The 14022-nt window shown below is 49.8% G+C and overlaps 2 protein-coding genes across 6 annotated transcripts in view; one reads left to right on the top strand and one right to left on the bottom strand.

Moving 5' to 3' along the window:
• The first annotated feature begins 5696 nt into the window (after positions 1 to 5696).
• ZNHIT3 (zinc finger HIT-type containing 3) lies at positions 5697 to 12663 on the top strand. Its single transcript, XM_043482143.1, has 5 exons — positions 5697 to 5856; positions 6015 to 6046; positions 10301 to 10387; positions 11595 to 11678; positions 12185 to 12663. Exons 1-5 carry the CDS (start codon positions 5771 to 5773, stop codon positions 12364 to 12366), a joined length of 471 nt encoding a protein of 156 aa, XP_043338078.1. The 5' UTR covers positions 5697 to 5770; the 3' UTR covers positions 12367 to 12663.
• Positions 12537 to 14022, bottom strand: part of MYO19 (myosin XIX) — a 49849-nt gene continuing 48363 nt past the window's right edge. For all 5 annotated transcript variants that reach the window (XM_043481849.1, XM_043481857.1, XM_043481844.1 and 2 more), the window contains one exon: positions 12537 to 13297. In XM_043481849.1, the coding sequence (XP_043337784.1) occupies positions 13169 to 13297 (129 nt within the window). In that variant the 3' untranslated portion in view covers positions 12537 to 13168. The remainder of the gene's footprint in view (positions 13298 to 14022) is intronic.

The following is a 14022-nucleotide window of genomic DNA, read 5'->3' as shown; positions in this document are numbered from 1 at the left end:
CCTGCTTGTTAGAAAGTGTATGGAGGAGTTCTCCAAGCTGTGGATTGTGCTGCCTTTAGGACTTAATCTTTATGAAGGAGTCTAATGTATCCAAACCTCTATAGTAAGGCTGGCTGCTCACTGCAGTTTAAGTCAACCAGCCCATGTTTGTTTTCCACAGGCTGTCTGGAAGAAGGCTTGATTTCTCCTGAGATCCATAACATTCTCCTGATCACATGGCTGCTTGGCTACACAGCTAGTGTTCTCCTTTTTTGCAAAATGCATAGGCTGAGAATCTTTAAGCTCTGCTCTTTCTTGCTTAGCAATTCCACCTATAAGTCATTTCTCTCTTCTTACATATTACAGAATATAGTCAGGAGGATCCAAGCCATGCCTTCAATGCTTTGCTTAGAAATCTCCTAGCTAAACATCCAGTGGCATCACTTGCAAGATCCACCTTCCACAGAACTCGGGAACAGGAACACAATTCACCCAAGTTCTTTGCCACTTTTTCACTAAGGATCAACTTTCCCCCAATTTCCAGTGTTGTTTATTTCCTCCTGAGACCTCAGCAGAATGGCCTTTACAACACACATTTCTACCAACATTCAATTCACCATGACTTAGCTGTTCTCCAAGAAGATTGATGTGAAGAACCGACTCATTGGAAGAGACCCTGATGCTGGGAAAGATTGAGGGTATGAGGAGAAGAGGATGACTGAGGATGAGATGGTTGGATGACATCACCGATTCAATGGACATAAGTTTGAGCAAACTCCAGGACATAGTGAAGGACAGGGAAGCCTGCCATGCTGCAGCCCATGGGGTCACAGAGAGTCGGACATGACTGAGCGACTGAACAAGAGCAAGAAGATTGAGGCTTTCTCTGCAGCTCTCCTCCTCTTCTGAGGCCACACTCAAATTGCCTTTGAAGGTCCCTGCATGGCAGTGTAGGCTTTTTCAAGGCTGCATCTCAAAACTCTTCCGGTCTCTACCATTACCAGGTTCCAAAGCTGTTTTCACATTTTTAGGTTCCTGGTACCAATTTCTGTCTTAAACCATTTGGGCTGCTATAATAAAAATACTATAAAATGGGTGGCTTGAACAGCAAATGTCTAGGAAGATGTTTATTTGCGTTGGGTCTTAGTTGCAGCACGTACGCATGAGGCACGTGGGGTTTTTCATCACTGTGCTCGGGCTCTTCCTTGTAGTGCTGGGCTCAGCTGGCCCACAGCACGTGGGCTCTTAGTTCTCTGATCGGGCATTGAACTCACCCACCAAGGAAGTCCCATCAGCCTTTTATCCTCACAATTCTGGAGGCTGGGAAGTCCAACATCAAGGTGCCACCAGACTCGGTGCCTGCTTCACAGACTGTTATTCACAGAGAGGGCAGGAGAACCCTCTGGGGTGTCATTCATAAGGGCACTAACACCATTCACCAGTGCTCCATCCTCATGAGCTTATCACCTATCAAAGGCCCCACCCACCTCTTAATACTATCACATTGGGGGCTGGGATTTCAGCAAATGAATTTTGAGGGGGTGCAAATGTCCAATTCATAGCAGACTCCTTGCCAACACTTGGTATTGCCAATCTTTGTAATTTTAGTTACTCTGGTACGTTTATGGTATTATATTGTGATTTTAATTTGCATCTGATATAATTTTCCTATCGCCTGAATGACTTTCCTGTGCAGATCTGCTGATGAAGGAGTCTCAGAGCTTTTATTTTTATTTGATTCCTTTGATCTCTGTTCTAGGGAATGTATGGTGAGAGATGTATGTATGTTGACTTGCAAGTGGAAGAAGGTGTGAGAAAATGAAAGTGTGGGGTTTGGGTGGTAGTGACCTTGAAGGTCTGTGCTCTTCTACCAGTTCTGCTGAGATAATGCAATTATTCTCTCTCTCTTTTTTTTTTTTCTCTCTCTCTTTTTTTTTTCTCTCTCTCTCTTTTAAAAAAAATTTAAAAATTATATTTTTGACTGTGTCGGGTCATAGTTCATAACACAGTCTTGTTGGTTGCAGCACACAGACTCTCTAGTTGCAGTGCAGGAGCTTAATTGATTCACAGCACGTGGGATCTTAGTTCCCTGACCAGGGATCGAAAGCCACGTCCCTGCATCACAAGGCAGATTGTTGACAACTGGCCCAGGAGGGAAGCCCTTATGTCTTTTGTTGTTTGGAAGTTCTCCTTGAAGTCTAATGGAAGGTCAGACTGTCATTGTCTTGAGCTGGGGAATCAATGCCATTGCAAGATAAAATAACATGCAGAGAGTTGAAATCAGATGACTTGGAAGCCACTCCACCAGAACCTCAGGCTGTCTTTATTTGATTCATACCAACAACCTCACCCCTTTTAACTTCTGAAGCACTCTCTCAGATACCAGAGAGTAAGTGGAAGGGTAGGAGATGAAACCAGCTGGTATAGGTTCCCTAAACACACCACCGTAGACACTTCTCTTGGTGCAACCAAGAGGGTGGAGGGTTAGAGGTATTAGGACTGCAGAAAGAAGCTGGGATTTAGCACAGCTCCACAGGGAGCCCAGTTTTATCAACCTCTGGCCTCGGATACGGCCATCATGCAGCCTATATGCCCACCCTATCATGGCATCAGGAAAGACGCAGGGCACTGGGTGCGCCCTAGTTAGTAATCTGAAAGTTCCAGAAGTACTATTAAGCTTTCATCAAGCTAACATGGGGTGGCCAGCTTCCAGCTGGATCTCTGCCCCAGGGGTTGCCAAGAGGCGCGGGTCGGGGGGCAACCTCGGGAACTCTCCCTGGACAGCCAGGCACATTTGGAGCTCTCGGCTGGCCTGGCGTGGGCCTTGCTTTCATGGAAGAGTCACTGCTGCCCATCCAGTCGTCGGCTTCAACTCGGCACTCTTGACCCTCTTTCTTGCGCAGGCCAGGCCTGGGTTTGCTTTTCCCTGCGTGGTACGTGTTGCCTCCCACGCAAGGTGCAACGTCGGGTGTCAGAGGCGCTGCAGACCTGCTCTGGCGCTGGCCGCGCCAGGACCAATCTCGATCTGGGGTGCCCTCTGGCGGTGCTCGGTGCCGGACCTGGGCCTCCACGTTGAAGACGCCGTCTCCAGTCGTCGGCGTCGGCGTCGGGCTGGACCTGCCTGGAATGTGCTGGACAGCGCCTGCCAGGCAGCGGGGCTCTGGAAACCATTCTGCCTTGATTATTACCTCTCCTCTCTCCAGGTTCTGCTCTGCTCCTCAAGCTGACGCTGAGGAGACGTGAGACAGCTTTAGCTGCTAGGAGGGCGTGATGGGGGAACCATGGAGAGCCAGGGCAAATCTGTGGGCGTCTATTTGTTGGGCCCAGAGTCATACCTGTCTTTCTGCTCTGAACTAGCCACTGCCCAGAGGAGCTGTACCAGGCTTCTGTCGCTGCTTCTGGATGTTCCCCAACCTCCCCACCATTACAGTTGAGACACCTCCTTTCCTGGATATTGGAGTGTGAGGGGTCCATGGAAGATAGGGGTCACCCAGAGTAGAAGAGGTATTTCTACTGAATGCAACGTGCATGAGAGGAATTCCAGGAAGTTTCTTTTTGCTGGAGTCACCATCTCTGAACCGGAAGGTAGGGGAGTCAGCATGGTGTGGGTGTGGGTGTGGATGGGCTCAGGTTGAGCCCCTGAAAATTGTGGAAACTCTCCATGGCCTCAGCCTCCAAACACAGCTCACAGGAAAAGTCTGGGTGGGCGATGGTGATGTCCATAGCAGGGGAATTAGTACTGATGCCAGAGAGCAGGGGATTCAAGTCACTGACCTCTGTCCTTCCCTGTTAAGCGCGGACTTTCTGGGAGACTTCGATTCAAACCAGCAGCGGTCACAACTGTTGAGGGATACAAGGAATGCGTCAGAGTATTGGATCAGTGGGAAAACATTGGATTTTGGTGTGAGTTCTGTTAGGAGGCTGGAAGCGGGGGCAGCTGCATGCTGGGGCAGGTAGGCAACCAGAGGGGCAATGCCACTTCAGCACCAAGGACTGGACAGCAGCCTCGACAGCCTGGCAAAGCCGAAGGAGTGACGGCTAGTCATTCCAGCCCAACCCCAGTGCGGCTCACTGAGGCTGGCAGTGGAACCCTTTTAGAGAGGCCTGAGCTCCAAGACCTCAGCCTCCAGGGACTCAGAGCCTGGAACCTGGGCTTATGGGGTTGGGACCAGAGCTCCAAAAGAGTTATAGACTCTAGAAATCACATAAATAACCCTTTGTAGCACTTCAGATCACAAATCTTTTTACAGTCACCTCTCTGCCTTGCAATAGCTCGGGAAAGTAGGAACATCTACTCTAACAGACGAGGGAGCTCAGATAGGGTAGCCAGTCTCTCCAAGTCACACAGACAGTGAGGGGTCTGAGCTGAGACTTGAATGGCTGCTTGGGGATGTAGCAGATTCATCCCTACAGACTGTGACAGTGGAGTGGGGCCCTTGTAGTAAGGAGATCCTGAGGGCTGATGGATCAATGCAAAGGGGTTAGGGTTAGGATTAGGCGGTGAGGGTGACTTATGACCCCAAGACAGCACTGCACGTGTGGAGTGGGAAGCCTGGTAAAGCTGGACAGTGCTCAGGGCTTTGAAGAGGAGCAAGGCTCCCAATAAAATGTGACTTTGTCTATTCCTAAAGCCCAAGGTGGCATTCAAGCCCTTTTCTGGACCAGGATCTGCACCTTTGGGCCAGAGGTCACTTATCTGTTCCCTGGCCAATCAGTCCCACCCAGGGATTCTCCCTCCTGCCTTCACTCTAAGCCTTAAGCTCCCAGAGACAATGCCTGCTAATCCCTGGGTGTTCCCAGCCCAGCATCTGGGAAGCACAGGGCTCATAGAGCTCAATAAACATTTGTCAGTGGCCAAGGCTTGTCTTCCTTTCCTGTGAGAAAAATGGTCGGGAAGGGCACATGTGTGTCACATGGTCTAGCTGAGTCTGGTTTGGCCAGAGTGTGGAATTCTCATTTGCTGTGCTTAGTTGCTCAGTCGCGCCTGACTCTACCATGCCATGGACTGTGGCCCGCCAGGCTCCTCTGTCCATGGGGATTCTCCAGGCCAGAATACTGGGGTGGGTACCCTTTCCCTTCTCCAGGGGATCTTCCCAACCCAGGGATGGAACCCAGGTCTCCCGCATTGCAGGCGGATTCTTTTCCAGCTGAGCCACCAGGGAAGCCCAAATGAGATGTGTGGGGAGAACCCAATACCCATGCAATACTGAGAAAGTCCAAGGTAGGAGATAAAGGGCATTTAGTCCCACCTATTCTTTTTAGGTACATGCAGAGCAACAGGGCTGGAGAGTGACAATGACTTGCTGAAAGTCACGTAGCGGCGTAGGGACAGGCACAGGGCTATATAACAAGTTCTTCCAAGACGTGACCTAATCAGGGAGTGAAAGCCACTCAGTTGTGTCCCACTCTTTGCGATCCGATGGACTATATACAGTCCATGAAATTCTCCAGGCCAGAATATTGGAGTGGGTAGCCGTTCCCTTCTCCAGGGGAGCTTCCCAACCCAGGGATCGAACCCAGGTCTCCCGCATTACGGGCGGATTGTTTACCAACTGAGCCTCAAGGGAAGCCCTAAACAGGGAGTACCCCTGACAATGGGCTCTGGATGCGTATCGAGTGCATCGACTTTCTACTTCTCAGGCCTGGAACGAGGAGCGGGATTAATCGATTGCTTTTGTCGGCCAGTAAGTGCTGCACGCTGATTGGTCCTGGTTGAGGAAACGGAAGAAAGGGCGTGCACGTGGGGCGAGGGGGCCCGGGGCTGGCGGGGGAACGCGTCCCGGGAGAGACCATGGCGTCGCTCAGCTGCGGTACTGCCGTCTGCGTTGTCTGTTTGGAGAAGCCCAAATACCGCTGCCCCGCCTGCCGCGTGCCCTAGTGAGTGCCGGGGGTCGCGGGGCAGGGGACGGGCGCGGGGCGGCGGGAGCGTCCGCTCCGCGTTCGGAGCTGACGCGGCCTGTGCCTTTGTTTTTTTTTTTTTCTCTTTGAAAGTTTATTGTTTTTTTTTTTTTTTTTTTGTGCCTTTGTTTTTGCAGCTGTTCCTTGCCCTGCTTCCGGAAGCACAAAGGTAAGGCCCCCTTCTTCGTGGGCCGCAGCGCCCTCTCCCGCTGCGGCCTCGGGGACGTGGGCCCCGGGCCCGGCTATCACCCTGTCATCAGCCTTGCAACGCCCGACCCTGGGGACCGCCTCCCACCCACCGTGGGCAGGCGGATACCTCTTCCTACGAGTGCGCCTCCACTTGATGGACAATCAAAAACCTTTCCTCTGCCCCACTTTCCCTTCTGCGTCCCATCTGTTTTTGTTTTTTTTTTTAAAGTCTTTGGCTTTTGCCCCCAAAGCCTCCCCTAGCTGTGCCTTCCTCGTAGTGTTCAGCTCCGCGTCGTTTGGCAGAAGCTGCTCTGGTTGAGGTTAACGACGTTTTCTTTCTTAATTTTAAGTGATGTCTTGATAGAAACGGGGAGGGACACCAGTTAACGGTAAGGAGCAACGTCCCTGGCTCACTGTTGTCAAGTCTACATTTTAAGTTTTTCTCTCTCCGGCGCCTCTTCTCAGTCTTCAGGGGCCCTTCCCCTAGCCCCCCCTCTCTCAGTGACTTTTCTGTTAAAGTTCTTCATTGGTGGTTTGCCTCTAGTTTTAGCCCCTCCAGGCTCTGATTTTACAGCACCACCGTCCCGCTCCAGCTTTTTTTTTTTTTAACCCTAATGTCTCCGGAGCACTTTCAAAAAAAAAAACAAAACCCTTTCCGCTCAAAATAGGAAAGAAGTAGAACTGCTTTCTGGAATAGTTTGGGAGCTGTGTCTGGAATGCTTCTCTGGTCCTGCAGCCCTGTGAGGCCCCTCCGAGACCCCCTAGGGCAATCTGGGTAATTTTTCTGATACACAGATTTGAGCAGTTCACTCCTGTGTTGAAAACTCCAGCCTCTATGTTAGTATGTTTTTTGGCGGGGGGCGAGGGGAATGCTGCGTTGGTTCTTGTTTGCTGCTAAGGGGCTTTCTCTAGTTGCTGTGACGGTGTTTGCTCTTTAGTTGCAGTGCTTGGGCTTAGCATCGCAGTGGCTTCTCTTATTGGCGGGGCACCCGCTCTAGGGTACATGGGCTCAGTAATTGCGGCCCACAGGCTTCATTGCCCTATGGCATGTGGCATCTTCTCAGACCAGGGATTGAACTGGTGTCCCCTGCGTTAGAAGGCGGATTCTTAACCACTGGACCACAGGGAAACCCTGCTTGCTTTGTTCTTATTTAAAAAAATTTTTTTAATTGAAGTATAGTTGATTTACAGTGTTTCAGGTATACAGCAAAGTGATTCAGTGATCTGTATCCTTTTTTGTTTTTTTTTTTTTATTATAAGTTATTACAAGGTAATGAATATAGTTCCCTATGATATACTTTCCTTGGTGGTTCAGTGGTAAAGAATCTGCCTGCCAATGCAGGAGACATGGGTTAATTCCCTGAGTTGGGAAGATCTGCTGGAGAAGGAAATGGCAACCCACTCCAGTATTCTTGCCTGGGACATCCCATGGACAGAGAAGCCTGGCGGGCTACAGTCCATGGGGTCGCAAGAGTCAGCTACCACTTAGCAACTAAATGAAACAATAATATACCTTAGGCCCATGTTGTTTATCTATTTTATACATAGTAGTGTGTTTCTGTTAATCCCATATTCCTAATTTATCCCTCCTCACCCCTTCTCCTTTGGACCTTTGGAAATTTGTTTTCTGTGTCTGAAGTCTGTTTCTGTTTTGTAAATAAATTCATTTGTATCATTTTTTAAGATTCTATGTATAAGTGATATCATGATGATTTGTCTTTCTCTGACTTAACTTCACTAGGTATCATAATCTCTAGGTCCATGTATGTTGCTGCAATGACGACATTTCATCTTTATGGCTGAGTAGTATTCTGCCATGTATGTATACACCACATCTTCCTTACTCATTTCTCTGTTGATGCACATTTAGGTTGCTTCCATGTCTTGACTATTATAAATAGTGCTGCTATGAACATTGGGGTGCATGTATCTTTTCAAATTCGAGGTTTTCTGGATATATGCCCAGGAATGGGATTGAGGGCTATGGTAACTATTTTTAGTTTTTTGGAGACTCTTCATACTGTTTTCCATAGTGGCTACACCAATTTACATTCCCACCAACTGTGTAGGAGGGTTTCCTTTTTTCCATATACTCTGCAGCATTTATTATTTGTAGATTCTTTTTTTTTTTTTTTGGCTTACTGAATTATTATAAGGCGAACACCACCCGGGTCAAGAAAGTAAAACTTGGACTTCCTGGTGGTTCCGTGGATAAGAAGCTGCCAGTGAATGCAGGGGACACAGGTTCTACCCCTTGGAGCTTCTAAGCCCATGCACGACAACTCCTGAGCCCACATTGTGGAAGCTCTGCTCTGCAACAAGAGAAGCCACTGCAATGAGAAGCCCGTGCATTGAAAGAGTAGCCCCTGCCTGTTGCAACTAGAGAAAGTCCGTGTGTAGCAATAAAGACCAAGTGCAACCAAAATAAAATAAAAATAAATAATGTATATATTTTTAAAAATATAAAAAAAAATGCCTATCAGTGCAGGGGCAGTGTGTGCCACCCCTGGTCTCTGAAGTTTCCATATACCTCGGGGCAACTGAGCCCACTGAAGCCTGTGTGCCCTAGAGCCTGTGCTTTGCAGCAGGAGAGTAGCCCCCACTTGGTGCAAGGAGAGATAAGCCCTTGGAGCAAGAAAGACCCAGCACATCCAAAGATAAAAAAGTTTTTTAAAAAGAAAATAGAACTTTGCCATTCACTCCAGAAACTCCTCCACATGCCCTGCCCTGACCCACTGCTCTCACTTCCTATAAATGACCCCTCTATTGACCTTTATAGCAATCACGTCTTTGCTTTTCCAGTTTTATTATGCAAGTATGTATCCTGAAAGAGTATTGTTTCCTTGGCTTCTTAATTCCCTGACCAGGGATTGAACCTAACCTAACCTAACCTAACCTAACCAAAAGCACCGAGTCCCAACCACTGGACTGCCAGGGAATTCCCCCAAAATGTGATATTTTTTTAAGTCTCTTTTAATTTGTAAATTGCTCCTCCATCCTTTGTTATTATCTTTTTTTTTTTTTTTAAACAATTTCTCTGTGGAAGAATTCAAGCCATTTGACTTGTAGAATTCCCCACGGTCTGGGTTTTGCTGATTGCAAACTCATGCTGCAGTTAGGCATACTCCAGTCCTCTATTTCTTAAAAACTGACAGATTAGACACTGGATCAGAGCTCAGGGTCAGTCTCTGGCAAAACTACAGGTGGTCTTAGGCACAACTATAGATGGCGCATAATGTCTGGTGGTCTTTTTTAATTGAAGTATAGTTGATTTACAGTGTTATTAATCTCTGTACGGCAGAGTGACTCAGTCATGCACATACATAGCACTCTTTTTTCTTTATGTTCTTTTCTCTTGTGGTTTATCATAGGATACTGACTCTAGTTCCCTGTGCTATTTAGTAGGACCTTCTTGTTCATCCATTCTCCCTCTGATAGTTTGCATCTGCTAACCCAAACCTCCCGCTTAATCCTTCCCCCAGCCCCCTCCCCCTCGGCAACTACCGGTCTGTTCTCTATGTCCAGGAGTGTGTTGCTGTTTCATAGGTAGGTTCATTTGTGTCATTTTAGAGTCCACATAAAGGTGGTATGGTATGAGACAGACTTGCGTCTTGGAGGCGGCTTCCTCCTCTTGTGCCCCATCGTCCTGCCAGGCCTGCTTTGCCCATCAGCTGCCAGTTGCTCATCACCACCTCCTTGCACCTGACGCTGCTCACTCAAGGGTCGGCTGCAGCCACGGGCCTTTCCTTCTGCCCGGAATGCTCTTTCCAGCTGGCAGCACCTCCCCGTCTCGTCTCCCCTCCCTCTTGGGTGACTTGGATCAGACTCTCCTTATCTCGTCCATCTCTCTGTCCTGTGTGAGGCGGAACCCCTCCCAGGTGGGCCTGGTGAGTTTCATGTGCGGACTCCCAGTGGCACGTGGTACCTGCACATTCGGTATCTGAAACTGCTGAGAACACAGTTTGCGGCTAACTGAAGTCAGTGTGTTACTGAGTCATGGTGAAGTCTCTGTGGGATTAGGCAGGACAGGGAGGATGGAGACAGGCCCCAGGGGAGCGTGAGGCAGGCCCCTTGACGGAATCTCTCACTTCCTCTCCTTCATCCCCCACCCAGGCCCTTACCCCCTACATAGGCTTCCCCGTGGATGCTGGATGCTGGATGCTGGCTTGGGGGAGTGGTGCAGCCTTGTCACTCACACGGAGGTGATGTACACCTGAGTTTCGTGTCTTTTCAGAGCAGTGCAAGCCTGCAACTGGTCCTGTCGAGAAAAAAATAAGATCAGCTCTTACTGCAAAAACTAAAAAGCCTGTGGAAAATGAAGGTGGGTTGGTTGACTGCAAACACACAAACCGAGTAAAGGGTTTCAAATAGGATATGTGGAAAGAGGAGACGGGACTCATGGGCTGGGGCCAGGCGTCAGGTTCATCAGGAGCAGCAGCTTCCTCAGCCCTGTGCACCGGGGCCAGGAGCACAGGTCGGCACGGGTGGTGATGTGGGGTCGCCTGAAGATTCAGGAGAAGGACGGGGAGCAGGGGGAAAGGCCACAGCTGTGGTTTGGGGTGAGCGGTGGACCCTGCTGGCAGGAGCCGCCTCCAGTCACGGCTTCGGGTCTCCCTCCCTGGGCCTGGCGGGGATTCACCTGACCTGGACCTGCATGGCGTGCTGCCTTTGACCTTGCTGCTACTCCTGGCGGCCCTCAGAGCTTGCAGCGCGAGTGTGCTGCCGTCCTCCCCATTCATCTAGCGTTTTCTTTTTTTAAAAATAAAACTATATTTTTTCCGGTATTGAGTCTTGGTTGCTGTGTGCAGGCTTTCTCTAGTTGCAGAGAGCGGTGGCCTCGCTCGTGGAGCACAGGCTGTTGGGTGATCAGGCTTCAGTGGTTACGGCTCTTGGGCTCCAGAGCGCAGGCTCTGTAGTTGTGGCGCAGCGTACGGGATCTTCCCGGCCCAGGGATTGAACCTGTGTTCCTTGCATTGCAAGGCAGATTCTTAACCACTGGGCCACCAGGCAAGCCCCACGTACCCTTTCTTTAACTCCTCCTGCGCACCTTGTATCATGCTGGACTCTGAAGATAGCCCCTCCCGGTGCCACCGAAAAGGTATTGAGCAGTCAGAGCGAGGGGATGGCCCACTTCTGCCCTTTGAGAAACTTCCTTATTGGGTTCAGAAGTTTCCGCCCATGCCGAAAGCACAGGGGAGTCCTGTCCGTGGGTTTTTACAGACAGGGCTGGAGCCATAGTGAGCAGAGGTGGGGTAGGAAGAATTGGAAAATAAGGCCCTAATCCCAAACATAGTTTAAGTGTGTGAACACTAGGATGCATTTGTTAAAGTCACCAGGTCTTCACTTTCCTAAAATAAGTGTTGGTATAGTCACAAATTCCTGAGAGGAGGTGGTTTTGTCTGTGCCCACTTGCATTATCTCTATTCTTGTGTGTGTGCACACACATTTTTTATTTACTGGAGTTGTTAAACTCTGGCACCCAGCTTTCCTTTCTGGTCATAATCAGGTGGCTGTGTTATGTTCCTTAGATGATGACGACGACTCTGTGGCTGATTTTCTCAATAGTGACGAGGAAGAGGACAGAGTGTCTTTGCAGAATTTAAAGAACTTAGGTAAGTCTGCAAGTAAGACAATTTTTTAGCTAAGTCTGTGCAGGTAAAATAACTTTTGCTTAGGTGAATGGCATTAAGATGTTTACAGAGGTAAAAAAGAATAAGGTCCTGACAGCATTTAACGTGGAAACCATCTGATATGCTGACCTCACCTTATTTGAACATGTGTGCTCAGTCATATCTGATTCTTTGCGACCCCCTGAACTGTAGCCCACCAAGTTCCTCTGTCCGTGGACTTTTCCAGGCAAGAATACTGGAGTGGGTTGCCATTCCCTTCTCCAGGCGACCTTCCTGACCCAGGGACTGAACCCACATCTCATGTCTCCTGTGTCGGCCGGTGGATTCTTTACCACTGTCGGCACCTGGGAAGCCTCACCTCATGTGAAATGCTGGGTGAGGGGGTGCAGCATGCTTGCTGTTTATTAGGTTTGGAACCTTTGGCTTTCAGCTGTCTCTGCCTGCATCCCCTAGAGCTCAGCTTGGCTCTCCTCACTGTTCATTTTAAGGGGAGTCTGCAGCGCTGAGGAGCTTACTGCTCAACCCGCACCTCAGACAGCTGATGGTCGAGCTCGATCGGGCAGATGACAAGGCCAAGCTTATGCGAGCCTGCATGCAGGAGCCCTTGTTTGTGGAGTTCGCTGACTGCTGCTTGAGGATCGTGGAGCCGTCTCAGAACGAGGATCCTTAAGGTGGATGACCGTGCTGCCTGTTCCTCCCGGGAGGCCATCACATGTGGGCGGCGCGGCCAGGACTCAGGAGGGCCCCCCAGCCCCCTCCAGCACTGTGGGCTGGGGTGCAGGCAGGTGGAGGTACTCACGGTGGCAGACCCGTATGGACAGAAAACTCGACGTTCAAATGGTGGTTTTTAAGTGTTTTATTTTTGATACAGTTAAAGACATAAATATTTACTGAGTTTCCACACCCATTTGAGTGAAAACTTGCTCAGTGTCTCTAAATAAAATTACAGTGTGGTGGTTCTTCGGTATATTGCATTGATCATTCTTGATTTATAATCTAGTTGCTTGAAATTAAATTATAATCAAATATTTAAATAGTAAGGTGTTGTTCCTTTTAAAGGAACTCAAGGCAGAGATTCCCCCAGCTGCAATTTTAGAGCTGATTTCAAGCTGACTTTGCCTGTGGGGTTGGAAGGGTGGGGTGCCCGCTGTAGTGATGGCCAGCACTGCTGAGTTGGCTGTGTGAAGGTGGTGACGGCCCTGACGTTTCCTAATCCTGGTTTGGTTGCTGCCAACCCTGACACCCGTCAGGGTCAGGGGGTGCGTACACTGCCGCCCCAGGCCACTGGTGCAGCCGCTGGCCCACCTGCAGGCTGGAGCCACAGCTCCCCGAGTGCGCTCGGGGTCTCTGGGAGTCATCTGGCAGCCGGGTGTTGATTACATGTCCCTGGCGAGGCCGCTGGCAGGAAAAGGCCTTGTGGAAACAGGCATAGGGGGTGGCCCGGCCGGGTGAGGCTGAGAGGGCAGAAGAGGTCACACGTGGCCCAGCCTGTGTCTTTCCAGCAGGATCTGATTGAAGCCAGTAACGCTGTCGGGCGAGGGTCCAGGGCAGGTGTCAGCATAACGCAGCGGAGACTTTCTGCAGTGAAACCTGATCGAGCCCTGGGGAGAGAGACGCGGCTCAGCCCCAGCTCCCGGGAGGTTGAAGGGACCTCTCGAGCGAGGCTGGGAGTGCAGGGAGGTGGGGACACCCGAGGACCCGAGGGAGTCACAGCAGAGGCAGGACTGACTTAGTGTGCTTTTCCCCTTATTTTAAAACGGTAGCAAAGCCCAAAACAGTATTAAAGACAAAGTGTCACATCCACTCAGCGTGAGATAGATGAGGAAATGCTAGGAGGGAGCTCTCCCCTGCTAAGAATATCACCTGTCTCAGTCTTAGGACTGCTTAAAGCTGGAAGATCAAAGAGCTGCACTTCTGTTTACACTCTGGCGGGCCTGTGTGTTGTCATGGTGATTTTATCCAGATTATGTCCTATAGGAATTCCTCTGGTAGGAAATGCAGTGTTTCTTTCCTTATGCCTTGTGTCACTTAATCCTTGTAAAAGGCAGGCCCTTGTCTGTGCTCGCTGCCTCTTTCCCTGGCGGCTGCCCACGATATAAAATCTTGGACCACTGACTCACGTGCTTGTCAGGAATAGGATAAACCAAAGAATACAAGCGAGGGGAGAGTGTGTGTTAGTCTCGCCCAGTCGTGTCCAGCTCTTTGCCACCCCATGGACTGTAGCCTGCCAGGCTCCTCTGTCCCTGGGATTTTCTAGGCAAGAATAGTGGAGTGGGGTGCCACTTCCTCCTCCAGGGGATCCCAACCCAGGGAATGAGCCGGGGTT

This window comes from Cervus canadensis, chromosome 1 (assembly GCF_019320065.1).
Source record: "Cervus canadensis isolate Bull #8, Minnesota chromosome 1, ASM1932006v1, whole genome shotgun sequence".
NCBI classification, from domain to species: Eukaryota; Metazoa; Chordata; class Mammalia; order Artiodactyla; family Cervidae; genus Cervus; species Cervus canadensis.
This window is presented reverse-complemented; position numbering and strand designations above follow the sequence as displayed.

Coding starts and splice junctions, on each gene's coding strand:
- ZNHIT3 (XM_043482143.1), top strand. CDS start 5,771: ATGGCGTCGCTCAGCTGCGGTACTGCCGTCTGCGTTGTCTGTTTGGAG. Junction 5,857..6,014: donor CCCGCCTGCCGCGTGCCCTA/GTGAGTGCCGGG, acceptor TTGTTTTTGCAG/CTGTTCCTTGCCCTGCTTCC. Junction 10,388..11,594: donor AAAGCCTGTGGAAAATGAAG/GTGGGTTGGTTG, acceptor TATGTTCCTTAG/ATGATGACGACGACTCTGTG.